The sequence below is a fragment of the Pyrgilauda ruficollis genome, unplaced genomic scaffold (assembly GCF_017590135.1).
Source record: "Pyrgilauda ruficollis isolate IOZ18807 unplaced genomic scaffold, ASM1759013v1 scaffold3, whole genome shotgun sequence".
NCBI classification, from domain to species: domain Eukaryota; kingdom Metazoa; phylum Chordata; class Aves; order Passeriformes; family Passeridae; genus Pyrgilauda; species Pyrgilauda ruficollis.
The window spans coordinates 17,662,878-17,677,781 of record NW_024524377.1 but is presented as its reverse complement, the minus strand read 5'-3'; the positions used below and the strand labels follow the sequence as shown (position 1 = coordinate 17,677,781).

The window sequence follows — 14,904 nt, the reverse complement described above, 5'->3', positions numbered from 1 at the left end:
AATCTTGAGTACTAACTGCTGCTTTAAGCAACATGCCCAATTTTTAAGCTAAATTGAACCAAATGTGTTATTCATCTACTCGACTGGAAGTATGTTCACTGAAACATGGACCTTTCCTGAATTACACTGTGCACAGTATGTGGTCAGAGGACATATAAGAAACCTTATGCGATTCTCATATCCTGTGACATGACCAAACTTACAGACAGTAGGCAGAACATGTATGGTATGGCCTGACAACATGATAAAGAGCTTCCTGGTCACAGGCCAAGGGATGATCATGTGGTTCTGGAAAACAGAGTGGCAGAGAAGAGACTAGACTGCTATCTGGCCACAGCCAGGAGGGCATAGGTTGGGCACCTCTGTCCAAACACCAGACTAAGGATAGGAGTGGCACACTTAAGTACAGTGAGTAGTAACTATCTGAAGCTGCACCTAGACAAAAATAAAATAAAAGTTTGGAAAAAGAAAATTTTTTGTATAAACAATACTGTGATTTTCTACTGCTTCATGTTCACCATTTTCTTTAGTCAGGTCTGTAGCCTGACTAGCTGGAAATGTGATCAACTGGCTGGATGAAGAGAGGCTGGTCACAGCCTGATCCAGTCAGGCTTCCAGCTCCTGCATTACAGAACAAATTTGCTCCACTTTTTATGCTTTGTTGTCAGAAGACATGGCCCATTCCTTTCAGATGTGGTCCTTAGCAATTTCCTTACATCTCTCTTGCAGTGTACAGTTTGATGCTATTCTATGTAATCAGCTCATTACAACAAACCTTGAATTCTCTGGGGAACAGCAGACAGGACAGAACACTGCTGCAGTCAGGACACTACCTCACCATCAATATGAGGTTTTCTGCCGCCCCACCAGATTGGCCTGCTACCTGTACCACATCTGTAACTGAGATTAGAAAAAAAAATACAGAGGTGAATTTTCTGTGAAACTTCATTGTTAAGGAATTCTTCACTGATTTTAAGCATTGGTCAAAATGACCTTTTCTACTTACATCTACTGGGGCTGGACAAGTTTATTTCTTCTTCCAGAGGTATGTGGAAGAATAGCTCTAAAACCATACACGGGTTGGAAATATAGTTATCCCACACTCTGATTCAGCTCTAGTCTCCCTCACTGTTTTATGTAGTTGATATATTTCCTCTTGCATGTTATGTAAGAAATTTTTCCCCCCAATTGTACATGCTTTATCCAGAAAAGTAAAAATATGATTATAAAGAATATGGTAGTTATTGTTCTATCTATAAAAGTTTTGTAGTGCTCAGTTTAACTTGAGGCCAAAGTAAGTTTCTACAACAACAGTAAATAAACAGGAAATCCAGGAGAAGTCAAGAACTATGATTTCTAGCCCTTTGCTTGTATATCCAGAGTATGTTAATTCCCCATACAATATTTAAACATTTTACAGTATATATTCCATCACTCAGGATCTGCTGCTGAAGCTGCTCCCTACATACACACTCTGGTCAAAATCCTACTAAAGCCAGTGAAGATTCCCAATGAATTCAGTGACAAAAATTTGGGTGTAAAGATGCAACTGAAAGCACATGGAAAAAAATTATGGAACATTTTCTCTAACCTCACTATGACTATCACTACCACCAGTTACCAACATCCTAAGGCTAGACAGGCTAAAAAATGGTGTCAAAACGAGGGTTTGAAACTCCAAGGCAAGAACCTTAAAGTGTTCACTTAAGATGAAACAAGGTTACAGAATTTTACAGAAGTCCCAGACCTTCCTATTTCTGAAATCTAGGCATTATTGATGTTGACAACTAATTTAATCAAGTCTCAAAGGCTTCTCAACTGAACCACTGCTCCCCTGGATGTCAGCACTTCTGTGTATTATCACAGTTGATACAAAATCAGTTACTTCTGAGGTAGAGCAAAACATTAATTATATTTGTATCTCCACTCTTAATGAAATAAATACTCATTCATACAAATATCCACAAACACATTTTCTTTGTCACACACTGTGACCTGCTATCCAGGCAGCTCAATTAACCACTCCTGCATCAAGCCAAGTCAGGTTGGAGGAAGGAAGATACAGTCAAATAATAATAGATAATGCTGGTTCAATAAAGTACTGGCCTTTACAGCTTGCTGAAAGGTGAAGGAATAAAGAAAAATGATAAGAGTACACAATCATAGTAAGACTGCATGAAATACTCTGAAATGAATATACAAGCTCTAGCACAGACTCAGGGATTTATTTTCCACCCACTACATTAGTTCTTTAGATATATTAATCCCTTAATGCAATTATTTTGAAGGAGTGGGAAATATAAGCACATTCTTTGTTAAGGACACACCAAAAAACATCATGGATATTCATATGAGTAAGATTATGTGAATATTCAAGAAAGTTATCTGCTCTGAAAACTCACTAGGAAATTTTAAAATAATGCTCTTCTAGGATTTGATCTTCAGAAAAACTGAATGCTTCCAATGACATACGGAGCATCTTTGACATAGTTTGTTTGACCTTACAGAACGCAGTGCCTATGAAAACTTTCAACTACTCATTAAAACAATGGTATAATGTTCTCTGAATATTTCTCTATTTAAATTCTGGTGCACAGTGAAATCCCACAGTCTACTAGTTAATATTAAAAACAGGAACAACTTTTATGTGATGTATCTTTTGTTTCCTCAATATCAATAGATTTTGAATTCAATTAGTATACAAGGCAGTGTTAAGATTAATTACTATGCACTACTGGCAAATCATGTTCATTACAGGATTGAGAAGTTAGGCCAGAGACATGAAAATTGGGAAAGGTACCTCTTCTGAGAAAAAGGTAAAGAAAAACTATTCTCAAGATCTGTTCTAGAGAGATTGATCTATTATAAACCAAATCAGTAAATTAATTAAGATCTATTCTTAAACTTGTCCACTTCTACTTTTATTAGAGTTCAATTTGCAAGCACTTAGAGACCAAAAAAATCTACACCCCCTTGCTCATTTTCAGTAGAATATAATCTGTGAAGTCTCAGATTAAAAAGCAGCATAATTCTGTTTGGGTAACACCCTTTACCAAACATAACCATGGTAAATCTAACTTGACAATTCTCAGCTGTTGTGCTTACTGCCATGTGCAATTCCAGAGATTCACTGACACTATTTATAGGGAGTTATTCTCAACAGTAAATAATTGTTATGCTTTATATAAAGCTTTAGCAGGACTGAGACCTTAACTTTGATCTGATAGATGGCTCTGTTTCTAGATGAGTTCCATTTTTAGGGCTATTTCAGAGCATTTTTTGGATCCTATTGCTAGCAAGTTTTATGAGTATCTGTACTGCATTTGTCCTATGATGCAAAACCTTACAACATGAAGAAAAATAAACACTGAGCTGTAAAATGCTCAAGTGCAGAACTCTAAAAAGTAATTCATCACTCTACCTCCCAAAATCAGTCAAGCTACAATTAACTGAGTTTACTGATTTCCCACATCTGCAACCCAGTGAAGTTCATGACTGTTACGCTGCACAGCTGTGGTTTAAAGCCTCTCTTTGCATACAACTCCCTGGCAGCAGAGCTAAAACTATTTTTGTGTTTTTAACATACAGACCAGTAAGAAGTATGAAAGCCTCCATGTCCCGAGTGAAATACTGAGTGAAATACACAGCTTCCATTAACTTTACCAAAATTCTTACAAAATATAAACTCTGATTAATTTTTAAGTAGAGATACTGTAATTAGAATGACTTTGTTTCCAATTAATTTGACTTAGAAATGCCCAATCTCTTAAAGGTGAAAATACTAACACAGAAGTACCATTATAAGAAGATTTTACTGTGGAATAAATTAGTAAAATTAAAATATATTTGAGCCTTTGGTTCTATTGTGATATATGGAAATAAGAGGAAAAAATACACTAAACCCAAATGGAATCATGCTGTATTTCAGTGAATGACACACACCAAATCAAGAGACCTACCACTACATATTGCTAGAGCAGTATGTGCTCAACAGGAGTGCACAGTGACAAACATGACAGCTCAAACCTACGATTCCACTGAAAACAATGGCAAAGCACCTATGATTTTGACTTGCCAAGATTACACTCTCCATGTATGCCCAGCAGTACCTGTTCATGGGACTGAAATGCAAGAAAAGCTCTTTCCTACGGTTTCTGACTCATCATGAGGAATCACACGGTATCACAGTTACACACAAGCTACACACAAGTTAAAGTTAGTACTCTTGTCATCAAGAAGTGGTGAAAAGCAGTTCTCTAAAATGATTTTAAAAAAGGCCATAGTTCTTTTGTTCTGTAGTGTGCATAAAGCTAACCTGAAACACTTTTTTTCACATTCTCTCTTAGCACATGGTCCATTAGTTGTTTGTTTTGGTTTGGTAAACAAACATACACTATTTATAATTACTTTTCATCTAAGGTTTGTAAGCAAGATTAGAGACTCAAAGGCAGAAAGAACACAGACTAAAAATCAATATTGAGGAGGGGAAATGACCTTTAGACAGGTGAATTATACATAACTTGTGTCTGGAAAAAATTCTTCTTTGGACAAAAAAATCACCTTGTTAAAACATGACTAACCAAACCCTTCATCCCAGCTGTGAAAACTCTCATCCCAATTCTCTTTGACAGAGAATTATATTTATGTTTAAATATATATTATATTTATGATTAAATATATATGCACCACGTACAAGGGGGTGCATATATATTTAATATATGGTGTGGGTGTTTTTAAGCAATGATATATTGCTACTCCATTACCCTAATCCATGAGCAATACCCAATGCTACTTAAATTATTAGATACGATGTTGCTGTAGTATTTCTTCTGTTGCTTGTATTTCTTCTCTGTAGCCAAGCAAAACCCCTATTGATCCTCAGAGCAAGGACAAGGATGTTTTGCAGCATCTCTACTCTTCTGATGGGAAGGCTGGAGGATTTCCCTTTCCCTTCCCTGCAGAAGATAACTTTCTCAAAGTTGTAAAGGTCTGTGAGTCATGGCAAGAACAAAAATCTGCAGAGATTGTGTTTCAAGATTAGAAGATCTTGTTATGGTGCAGCTTTTCTAAGAAAATAAAAACCTTGCAGTCTCAAAAACCCCCAAGTAATCCAACAATACCACCCCTTACAGGTGATGCTGCAAAAAATATCAAGTATCAGGACAGCGAGCAAAATGGTCTGACTCCTCAATGGTGAATGTACCAAGGACGTCCTTGATTTTTCCAACAGAAATCCTCTCTTGTTACAAGGGGGCTCTATTTTCTACTTCATGTGATTCCTTTTCTCTCTGATGCTTTACCAGGAACAGTGATAAACTAAACCTAGAGACAATCAGGAATATATTCTATGTAAATGGGAACACGCATATTCATCTACAGTAGTGGTAGCACAAGAAGCTGTGTCTATAGAAAAAAAGTGACAGATATGGAAGCAAATGGGAGAACTGTTAGGTTAAATCAGAATACATTAATTCAATTTTGAAGTTAAAGGTCCCTAGAAAGTGCAGATTTCAAAACACATTGAACATGACTAAATTTCCACTGAAAGATGACAAAACAAGCTGTATATGCTACAAAATTGGTTCCAGAATGTTTAAGTTCCCGTGTCTCATATGAGTAGTTGCATACTCTATTAACAATAAATTACTATTACAAATGTATATTTAATGTCCCGCTGTTAATTTCTGGCCCTTTAAACTGCACAGACTGCTACTGTGAAATAGAAGCATTTGTTGAGAAGGGATAAGTGTACTTGATAAATTACAAGGATTAACATGATCTTAAATTAGTAAAAGAATTTAGCTTTTTAGTATTTATTTTCTTGATGCTGCTCAGTTTTTGACAGGGGAAGATATGACAGTTATATAAATATACTTCAAACAGAGGATCATCTCAGGGTGGGAAAGGCATCTTTTTGTTCTTTTTTGGTATTTAAAGAACTACATTTTCAGTCCTTGTCAGACCCACGATTTCAGCCTCGCATTCCCTCATGCCTCTGGGATAGCACCACCCAGTGGCTGCAACACGTATGGGAGACCGCTGCTCGGCAAAACCCACCTACACTGCACATTCCAGAGATAGCTGCCAGCAGATGTGAGAATGTGCTGTCCAAAACACCACACACACTGTCAGAAAGCCCATTTCAAGTCAGGGTTACCTGGAAAGACGGAATATGGCTTCCATGTAAATTACTAACTTTTTATTAGTCAATAATTGACCAAAAGCTGTCCCACGATTATCAATCTTAATCTGTATGTTTTTCCGGTTTTCTTTAGGAATGAAGCACATGTTGAGTGGAGGGAAGAGGGCTAAGAGGCAGGGACAGAGTACAATGGGATACGTACACACTCACTATTATTTTGTTTACAAAAGCATCTTCGTAGAAAGTTAAAAGAATAGCATTATCTTTCTTCACTGAGCAGATGAAGTAGCATTGCCAGCAATGCCTTCTGTTCTCAGCCAAACCTTTCATTTATCTTGCAAGCAGCCAAAACTAAACCTGGCAACAATTTGATTTTAGAACACAAGAGGCCCCAACACAGGATGTGAGTGTCAATTATATCAGACAGCTGGGAAAAAAGAGCAAAATCACCAAGGCTTTTAAAAAGTAAAAATTACACAAGAGCTTTAAGCTATTCTTATAACACCATGCATAGAAGCACATGCACAATAATTTTTTTTTATCAGGATGTCCTCTACCAACTTGACAAATACAGAAAATACTTAACTTGCTGTGTGCTCTCCACAGAAAGGTAAATGGAGGGAGAAAGCATTCAATTGATGTAAATGGGAAACAAGGAATATAAGCGACCTAAAAAAGTAGGTAAAATACACCAACACGGTAACTTTACATTAACTGCAATGAGAAGTATCTCTTACTGAACCTTCTATACATCTCAGGCAAAATACTCCAGTTAAGTGCAGCTGCTACTGAAAATAACTCTGTAAGGCCAGAAAAAGATGAATTTGCATGAAGGCATCAGCAATCTGATTTAAAAATAGCAATAAAATAAAAAGTATATTTGCAATAATTTGGACTGATAACTGGGACAAAGCACCTAACAGGTTTCATTCTAACAACAGCTCCAAGGTATAAAACAGCTTGTAAAGAGGGGTGTGGAGGAACATTTCACCATGTGTGAGCTTTCTTTCTTGCTTTGCTTGATCAGAATCTCTTTTATCAATTTAACACAGACTCAAATGTAGAGCAGTAATAGACAGAAAGATCCTTTGCTCCCCACTTGGGCACAAACCAATCCTCCATCATAAACTATATTCCTTTCCATCTAAATTCATTATAGCTGAAAGGAGAAGCAGATTCCTCACTGGATCCTCACCTCTCAGGGACCTCTAAAAGTGTAATTTGAGGTGGGGTAGTTGAAAGCCTTTCAATTACAGGGAAAATTACCCTGTAACAGGAATCTATCCTCTGTAGCATATAAACACATATTATGACATTAATTTTACATCTGCAAAAAACCTCAATATAATTTTATCTCCAGATGTTCTTTTTCTACACAGAAATGTCAAGAGAGGTTATATGCATCACCAGATGCTATGACTGGATTATTAACAGTCAAGAAATTCAAGGCAGAGAGCTGCTGCACAGGCACAGGATTGCATCTCCAGCCAATGTCCAGTAAGTCTGCCCAGCACTATCTAATGCATCCACCAAGTATTTCTACCTAAACATACAACCTCATCTCCATATGTTAGCTCACAATAATTTTGCAATCTAGTACAATCCATTGTATTTGGATTTAGTATTACATATTTTTCTCACCCATTATGAAAAAGATGCTTTAATAAGTATGAGAGAAATATTCATTTGCTGGCTTGTTTGCATGGATACTGCAGAACTGTCATTTGCATATGGTACTGGCATTCTGGCACCTATCCATGGAGTAATCAAACTTCATCTTGCTGTTTTATTTAGCTACAGATCAGGCACTTACATTCATGTAAGTCAAAGTCAACAAGCTTTAAATCAACGGAATTACTTCTAACCTATTAGTATATGGCTTTTATAATTTGTAAGAAACTATGTATTACATTAGTGCTTCTCAATAGATGGATATTACCTCCAAAACACCTTGATCTACATCACATGATTTATGAACTGGAAGACATGTACACAAGAATCTACCAACTGAGTACTGATCTTAGTAAAGGACTGAGAACTAGAAACTCCCATATTTTTATCCTGCTCTGAGAATGAGCTCTTGCCCTACACATCTGATAATCTCCCTTTCTCTGAAGTCAGGGAAGAATCTTGCTGCACAAGATTCATGAAAGGAAATGAAATCTTGAAATCAGAGAACAAACACTCTGGAAAGGAGATATGATAAAATCATTGAAAAAAAATTGTCCAGAATCAAGTAAGAGTTTGAGAGGAACAGGTAGCTGAAGAAGTTAGAATGTTAGCAAAGCTGTGCAGAACATACCCGTTTTTGTTAATGGGCTAGAGAACAGCTGCTGAAGAAGTTTGTTCTCTGAAGTTCGCAACACCACCACTACGTCAGCAGGGAGAGTGTCTCTGTTCTTCTCAAGAAATGCAGAGGCATCATATAATACCTAGAGTGGGAAAACAGAATCAGAAATTTTGATGAAAAGGTTTACCCAAAACTTACTATGTTCTTTAAAACATGAACAGTCAGGATTACCAAGTAGACCAGCTAGCTTGGTCTGAAAAGCAAATGAATTACCTGCAAAGGTCTTAAAAGTGAACTACAGCAGTGTGTTCAGAATGCAAACTGGCTATACAGAGTATCTATATTCATAGAATGCCACTGCATATCAAATTGGCTTAAATGGCTTAAACGATCCTATGCATGATGCAATACAACAGAGATACTTCATTAAAGCTTCAGTTGATCATTTACTTGTGACGTAAGAAATGGTTCTCAGGTGGTCACTTTCTATTGGCTGTCTCATCAAACCTGTGATCTATAAGTAGACCTGCTGGAGGAACAGTAGAAGTTGGACACAATGTAGGTACATTAAATCAGCTTCTCATGGCACTGAAAACCATATTAGGACAACAAAACATTCCTCTATTTCAATTATTTTAATTATTTTCAATTTTGATTAGAAATTAATGCCTGGATACTTGTATTAATATAAGAATTAGTTAATTTTTCATCTTGTTTAATTGCAATGATTTTTTAGAGATGTTTTATTATCACCTGCAATATTCCTCTCTAGCCAAATTTCCCTGAAGTCCATTAATTTACACAGAAAGTGAATGTTCTCTGGCAAAAGAAAACTTGGCCAGTATTGTTTTTATTATTTGGCCATGTGGGTACAAAGAATTAACTAAAACGGTGTGAATTTTAATAGTTATCCTTAACAAGACAGAAAACCTGACCGAAGTTACTAGAATACGTCTTAAAATTTTGGAGGCTTATAATGATCCAGAGAAGAGACTTAATCGATAACCATATAAAACATGGACATTTCAATTTTGTCTACAAACAAATATTTGGGTCTGAAACTGCATGCAAAGTTCATGTTATGGTGAAAGCTGGACTGTTACTCCCCATATAAAATAATACGTGAATGTGAACCTCTGAGAACAAAAGATACAAAGTACAAGAAAACACCTCTACTAGCAAGTCCCAGTCTTTCCAATGCACTGTATAGGATTTTAAGTTCTGTTAGAGATACTGGTTTATATTGCTTTTCATGCCTATACTTTGCATGACACTCTGCAAGACACTCTCACACAGAACTACTGTGGCATTCACATGTTGTTACCAAGCACACAGCCTGCCCTGGCTCCAGAGTCCCTCCTTTGAAATGGCTGCAGGACTGGCATTTCTGAGGCCATGTTTCCTGCAGAAAAAAGATGCTTACTGTCTACAGAATCTGTGTAAGAGCCCTAAGGATAGGCTCCAAAATGGACTGCTACACATAAAAGTTTCATTGTAGAGTGTACATCTAACTAACAACTGCTAAACATTAAAGTTTATAATATTTTCTATTAAAATGAGAGGGAAAAAAGCAGAAACTTTGGATAAAAACAAGTGATGACCATACCGCTATTATCTAACCTAAAGAATAATCACATGACCTTACCTTTCCAGCATAGTGCTGAATTCCAAATGACAGTTCCACTCCTTTTGGTCTCCAAAAGTATTTGCATCGTAAGTTATCTTCAAACTTATCTAGACATTGAGAAAATATGTTGATTTAAGTCACAGAGTGATTAATTACTATCTTCATCCTAATTAGCTTGCTAAATTGCTGCTCAAGAAGTCAGAATTGCTATAAACACATATTATCAGATTGCTCAGAAATACCAAGCTGTCACATCTGAATGGAACAATTCATTTTCAACTAGCCCAGTAAGACTGTCGTTAAAATCACTGTTTGTGGATGCTTTTGTACATGGAAAAATATTAAGTAGGAAGACCCAATGAGAAGATGTGATGATTTCTCATATTTTGCAATGAATCTACTAATGTAAATGCAGGGTTTGGGGTGAGGTTATTTCTTATACATATGTACACTCAAAACTGTGCATATATCACAGTCACTTAAATGCCTACTATTTGTATTTTTTCTATCTTCCTTTCTGCAATCATTTAGCTTTGTGCACCAGGTTTTAAGGATATGTTTATGTGCTCAGTCTGGAAATGTCCCTCATGTACCTTTGGACTTCTGCAGAAAAAAAAAGAAGCTTCTCTATAAAACCCCTTCTAAGGAGACTTTCTGTTTCCTGTGATTACCCTAAAGAGCTGACAGAAGAAGGGACACAGGTTTCTAAGAAAAATGTCTTTTATGCCCTGAGATAGTTTGTAGGCTCTTTAGTATTTCGTAATGAAATTAGTGCTGTCTGTCCAACACTGAGGGCTCAGGTAGCAATTCCTGCCTGCTGAGCCAAGGAAACATCCCTGGAAAGAAGCAGGATCCAAAGGAACCTGAAGTAAGAATTTAGTAAGAATTAGTGTTTATGCAGTGAAACTTGCTTTTATGCTAATTTACCTGAACAAGCAACTAGAGACCTGAGACCAGAATAAATTGATAACATTCTCTGTCATGCTGTGTACATCAGAAAATATTATTAAAGTATTTTTTCTAATGTTAGAATCCATTAACATTTTTGTTAGGTTTTTCTTTCTATTGCCACTTAATCGAGCTTGTATTTAAAGCAAAAAGAACTAAGTTTGGAATTTCTGGAGGCTGGGAAAGAGTCATGGAATGAATGATTGTCTGGAACACCTGGACAGGGCAAAATATCCCACTCTGCTGTCTGCTTGAGGGACCCTGCTCTGCTGTGTGCAGACCAGCAGTAAGGCCGATCAACGCTGGACAAGGGAAAGTACCTCTGGAAGCAGAAGTTCAATAATCAGTATTAACTCATTTATACAAGCCAACAGGGAGGCAGAAAACTTGAGCACACAAAGGAGGACTGTTGGAGGCCCACCCTGGAGTGTGCCCGCCTCTGGGGTTCCAGCCGCCACCCCGAGGTTCCCGCTGCAGCCCAATTCTCCATCCAGCTGCCGCCACTGCCCCATGAGGGAGACGCGGCCGAGCTCGCGCCACAGCGCCCCCTGCCGGCGCAGGGGAACCAGCGCACCCGCCCTGCCGGGCCGGAGCCAGCAGCGCCCCTGCCGGCCGAGACCGGAACTGCACGGAAGGGGAAGCGCCCGCAGCGGGAGAAGGCGGCCACGGGGCTCTGCTGCTGCTGCTGCTGCTGCCGCCAGAGTTGCCGCAGCGGGAGAAGGCGGCCACGGGGCTCTGCTGCTGCTGCTGCTGCTGCCAGAGTTGTTGGCTCTTCGTCTTGTTATACGTATCTACATGTGTATATATATTAATAAAGAACTGCTATTCCTTTTCCCATATCTTTGCCTGAAAGCCCCTTAATTTCAAAGTTATAATAATAATTCAGAGAGAAAGAGGTCATATTTTCCATTCCAAAGGAGGTGCATGCCTTCCTTGGCAGACACCTGTGTTTCAAACCAAGACAAGGAGCAGAATCAAACCATAGTACTCATTCTGTCTGTGACCTGAATTCCAGTTTCAACTCAGCCTAGCAGTAGTGAAAAATCTTGTGCATGTCTTGTGCAATTTAACTGGAAACTGGTTTTCTCTAACAGTTTGGGTCTCTGCATCACATTCCATTGAAGGAAAATGGAACTCTTGTTTCATATTGCAGGGAAAAATGCAGCTCTAGAAAATAACCTCAAGACAACAGCTTTAAACAGGGCATGTGCTGCGTATTTAAAGTTGGCACCAAAATTTGTCAAAATATATATAAAATATGTATGAAGACAAGGAAATACTCAGCCAAATGGCACACCAGAAATAACATACACTTTCTATTTATGATGAGATAATCTGGAGTGAAGCAGTATTTTCTAATTGGATAAACATGGGCCTAGGAGCCTGGGAGGTCTAAATTTTACTTTCAACACTAATTCTACATACATGGACAAGACACAGGATGTTTCCTTGTAACATTGAAAAAACAATAAGCCCTTGCCACCTAATACTTAAAACAAATTTTCCAATTTGAAAAGGATAGAAAACATGTAAGCAGAGAAAAATTATGACGCACAATGAGAAATATATTAGAACATCAAATGAAATGACACAGCCTCAAGACAACCAGGGCAGGAAAATTTGAATAAAGATGACATTGCACTTATAATGCATTTGTCATTTCCCAGATCTTTCCCAGAGTTTTACTTGCACATACCAACTAAAGTTAGGTCTGTTGCCTGAGGAAATCGACTTTCTTCATCTAGCAGAGACAGGAGACCCATTGGTTTCTGAAGGAACATATCTAGAAGTGGACGGTTGTCCTCATACTCCACTGTAGTGGCATCAATTCCCTCACTCTGATATTCCATCTACAAAAGTCACCAGCACAGTTTTAATACTGAAACAGTAAAAGCAACATGATCATTAGAGCATTTATGATGCACAGCAATGCTCTGTAGGCCTCAACAACATTATTTACAAAACTGCGACAGAACAATGTCATTATCTCACATTTAAAGCACATACTCATTTTATAAAGTAGTCCTGAATATGATTATGGTGTAGGATTCTGGATTCATCTAGACCTCAACAGAGTTGAATTTACCTGTTCCAGTGCAAAAATGTGTTGATTGAAATAAAACTGGATCTGTTCATTAGCAATATTTATGCACAGCTGTTCAAAAGAATTTCTTGTGAAGTTCTCAAATCCAAATATGTCTAGTATCCCAACATTCATCCCACTTTCAGCATTGCTGCATGTGAAGATACAAACAAAATTCATTAAGGGCAACACCAAGCTAAAATAAAAATAAATTTGCTAACTAAGTTTGTATAACTAATTCACTCTGCTACAAAAATAAAGGAGGAAAAGTATGCCTAAACCTAAGATAACTTGTGCATTTGTTTAGCATTGCTAAGTCTTCTGTTTTCCACTTGCTTCTTGCAAATTTTCATGAAGAAGGTAGGAAAATCATAGGTACAGAGTAACAGACACTTAGCAGCCATATTGAAACAAGGGGTTTCAGTAGGCAGATCCCAAATAAAATCTACTGTCCGCTCCTCCAGGCAGAGAAAAGGTGTCAAGGTTTAATGGTACGTTTTCCCTACACTTATTCAGAAGGGTAATTACCAAATCTGCTGCTGGACTGTTAATAGTCCATGTGCTAACTCAAGTACACTCAATCACTACCAGAACTGCATGAAATGGATGAGAATATGTCTATATGACATAGTGAAGTAGCAAGTAGAGATCTCAGATCAGAGGCATTTTCTCATTTGCTGAGAGGTTCCCTTGCTTCTAAAATCTCTACAGCTTCTTCAAAAGATCAAACCAGCCAGATCAGTGCCTGGCAATGAAATCATAAGGATGTGCAATATAATGTTTCTGTAATTGTAAAAAAAAATTTAAATAATCACATCTCAAGTAGCAGCACAATAATAATCTGAAATCTGCATTTATTACTTGCTTACAAAAGCAGGACTGTGTACTGAATCTTTTCAGTGTACTTTAATTATTTATCAGTCTTTTGTATGATTTTCATGTTCACTACACAGGAAGCATCCTTCAAAAAAACTGGACAGCACTTCAACCACCCAATTTCCATTGACTTCAGCAGCTAAATTCTATTCAGCTCTTTGAAAATGATGGGCTTAATGTCCTGGAAACAGGATTCAGTATCACAGCATGAAAGCCATTTTGAAGCCTTAGCCAAAATAAACACAGCACTTTTTCTGCAAAATCAAAAATATACAAATGGATGAACCCATCCGACATATGCACAGTAAGTACACATGATTCAGTGATGTGTAACTTGCCATATATTTTTATCTGGCTGAAGCAGCGTATTAATACGATTTACGATCCAGCTGAAGAGCCGGCCATAAAGAGCTTTAGACATGGCATCCCGCACGTCCGCTGCTTTGTCCACGGTGTTCGTCCGGATTATAGTCTCGCCCCGTGTTACAACACAGTGGGAGGTTAGGGCTTCTTGAAGTTCTTCTGACCCAATGCTTAGTAGTGCAGCAGCTAAAAGACAGTGGAAAAAGACACACAGTTGTGATCATGTAGCAGAAATCACCAGCATTGACCAACTGCTACCATGAGCTAGAGACTATCACAAATAGAGTCACGTTGCATATACACAACTGACAAGGTTGAAAGATATATACCATTATCCAAGGCTTCTGGGTTAGGAACCTCACTTTTATCTGTTTGGTGTTGTGAAGAAATAGCAGCAAATTCAATATTTCCAGTATTTAAGATTCCAGTCAGTATTCTGTATACTGAATACACTTCCTGTAAAAGATGACAAGAAGCACTTTTAAGGAATTCAGTTAGACACATACATCATATTTAGGCTATGAAGGAAAAACATAATGGATACTGGAATGGATATTAAAGCTTGTAGCATTTTC

General features: G+C 37.7%; 1 protein-coding gene across 1 annotated transcript in view; it reads right to left on the bottom strand.

Moving 5' to 3' along the window:
* MYO3B (myosin IIIB) overlaps positions 1 to 14,904 on the bottom strand; it is a 196,591-nt gene that overhangs the window by 83,706 nt on the left and 97,981 nt on the right. The window contains exons 19-24 of the mRNA XM_041473419.1: positions 14,659 to 14,785; positions 14,305 to 14,515; positions 13,094 to 13,241; positions 12,704 to 12,857; positions 10,078 to 10,166; positions 8,445 to 8,574 (exon numbers count right to left, since the gene is read on the bottom strand). Of these exons, the coding sequence (XP_041329353.1) occupies positions 8,445 to 8,574; positions 10,078 to 10,166; positions 12,704 to 12,857; positions 13,094 to 13,241; positions 14,305 to 14,515; positions 14,659 to 14,785 (859 nt within the window). The remainder of the gene's footprint in view (positions 1 to 8,444; positions 8,575 to 10,077; positions 10,167 to 12,703; positions 12,858 to 13,093; positions 13,242 to 14,304; positions 14,516 to 14,658; positions 14,786 to 14,904) is intronic.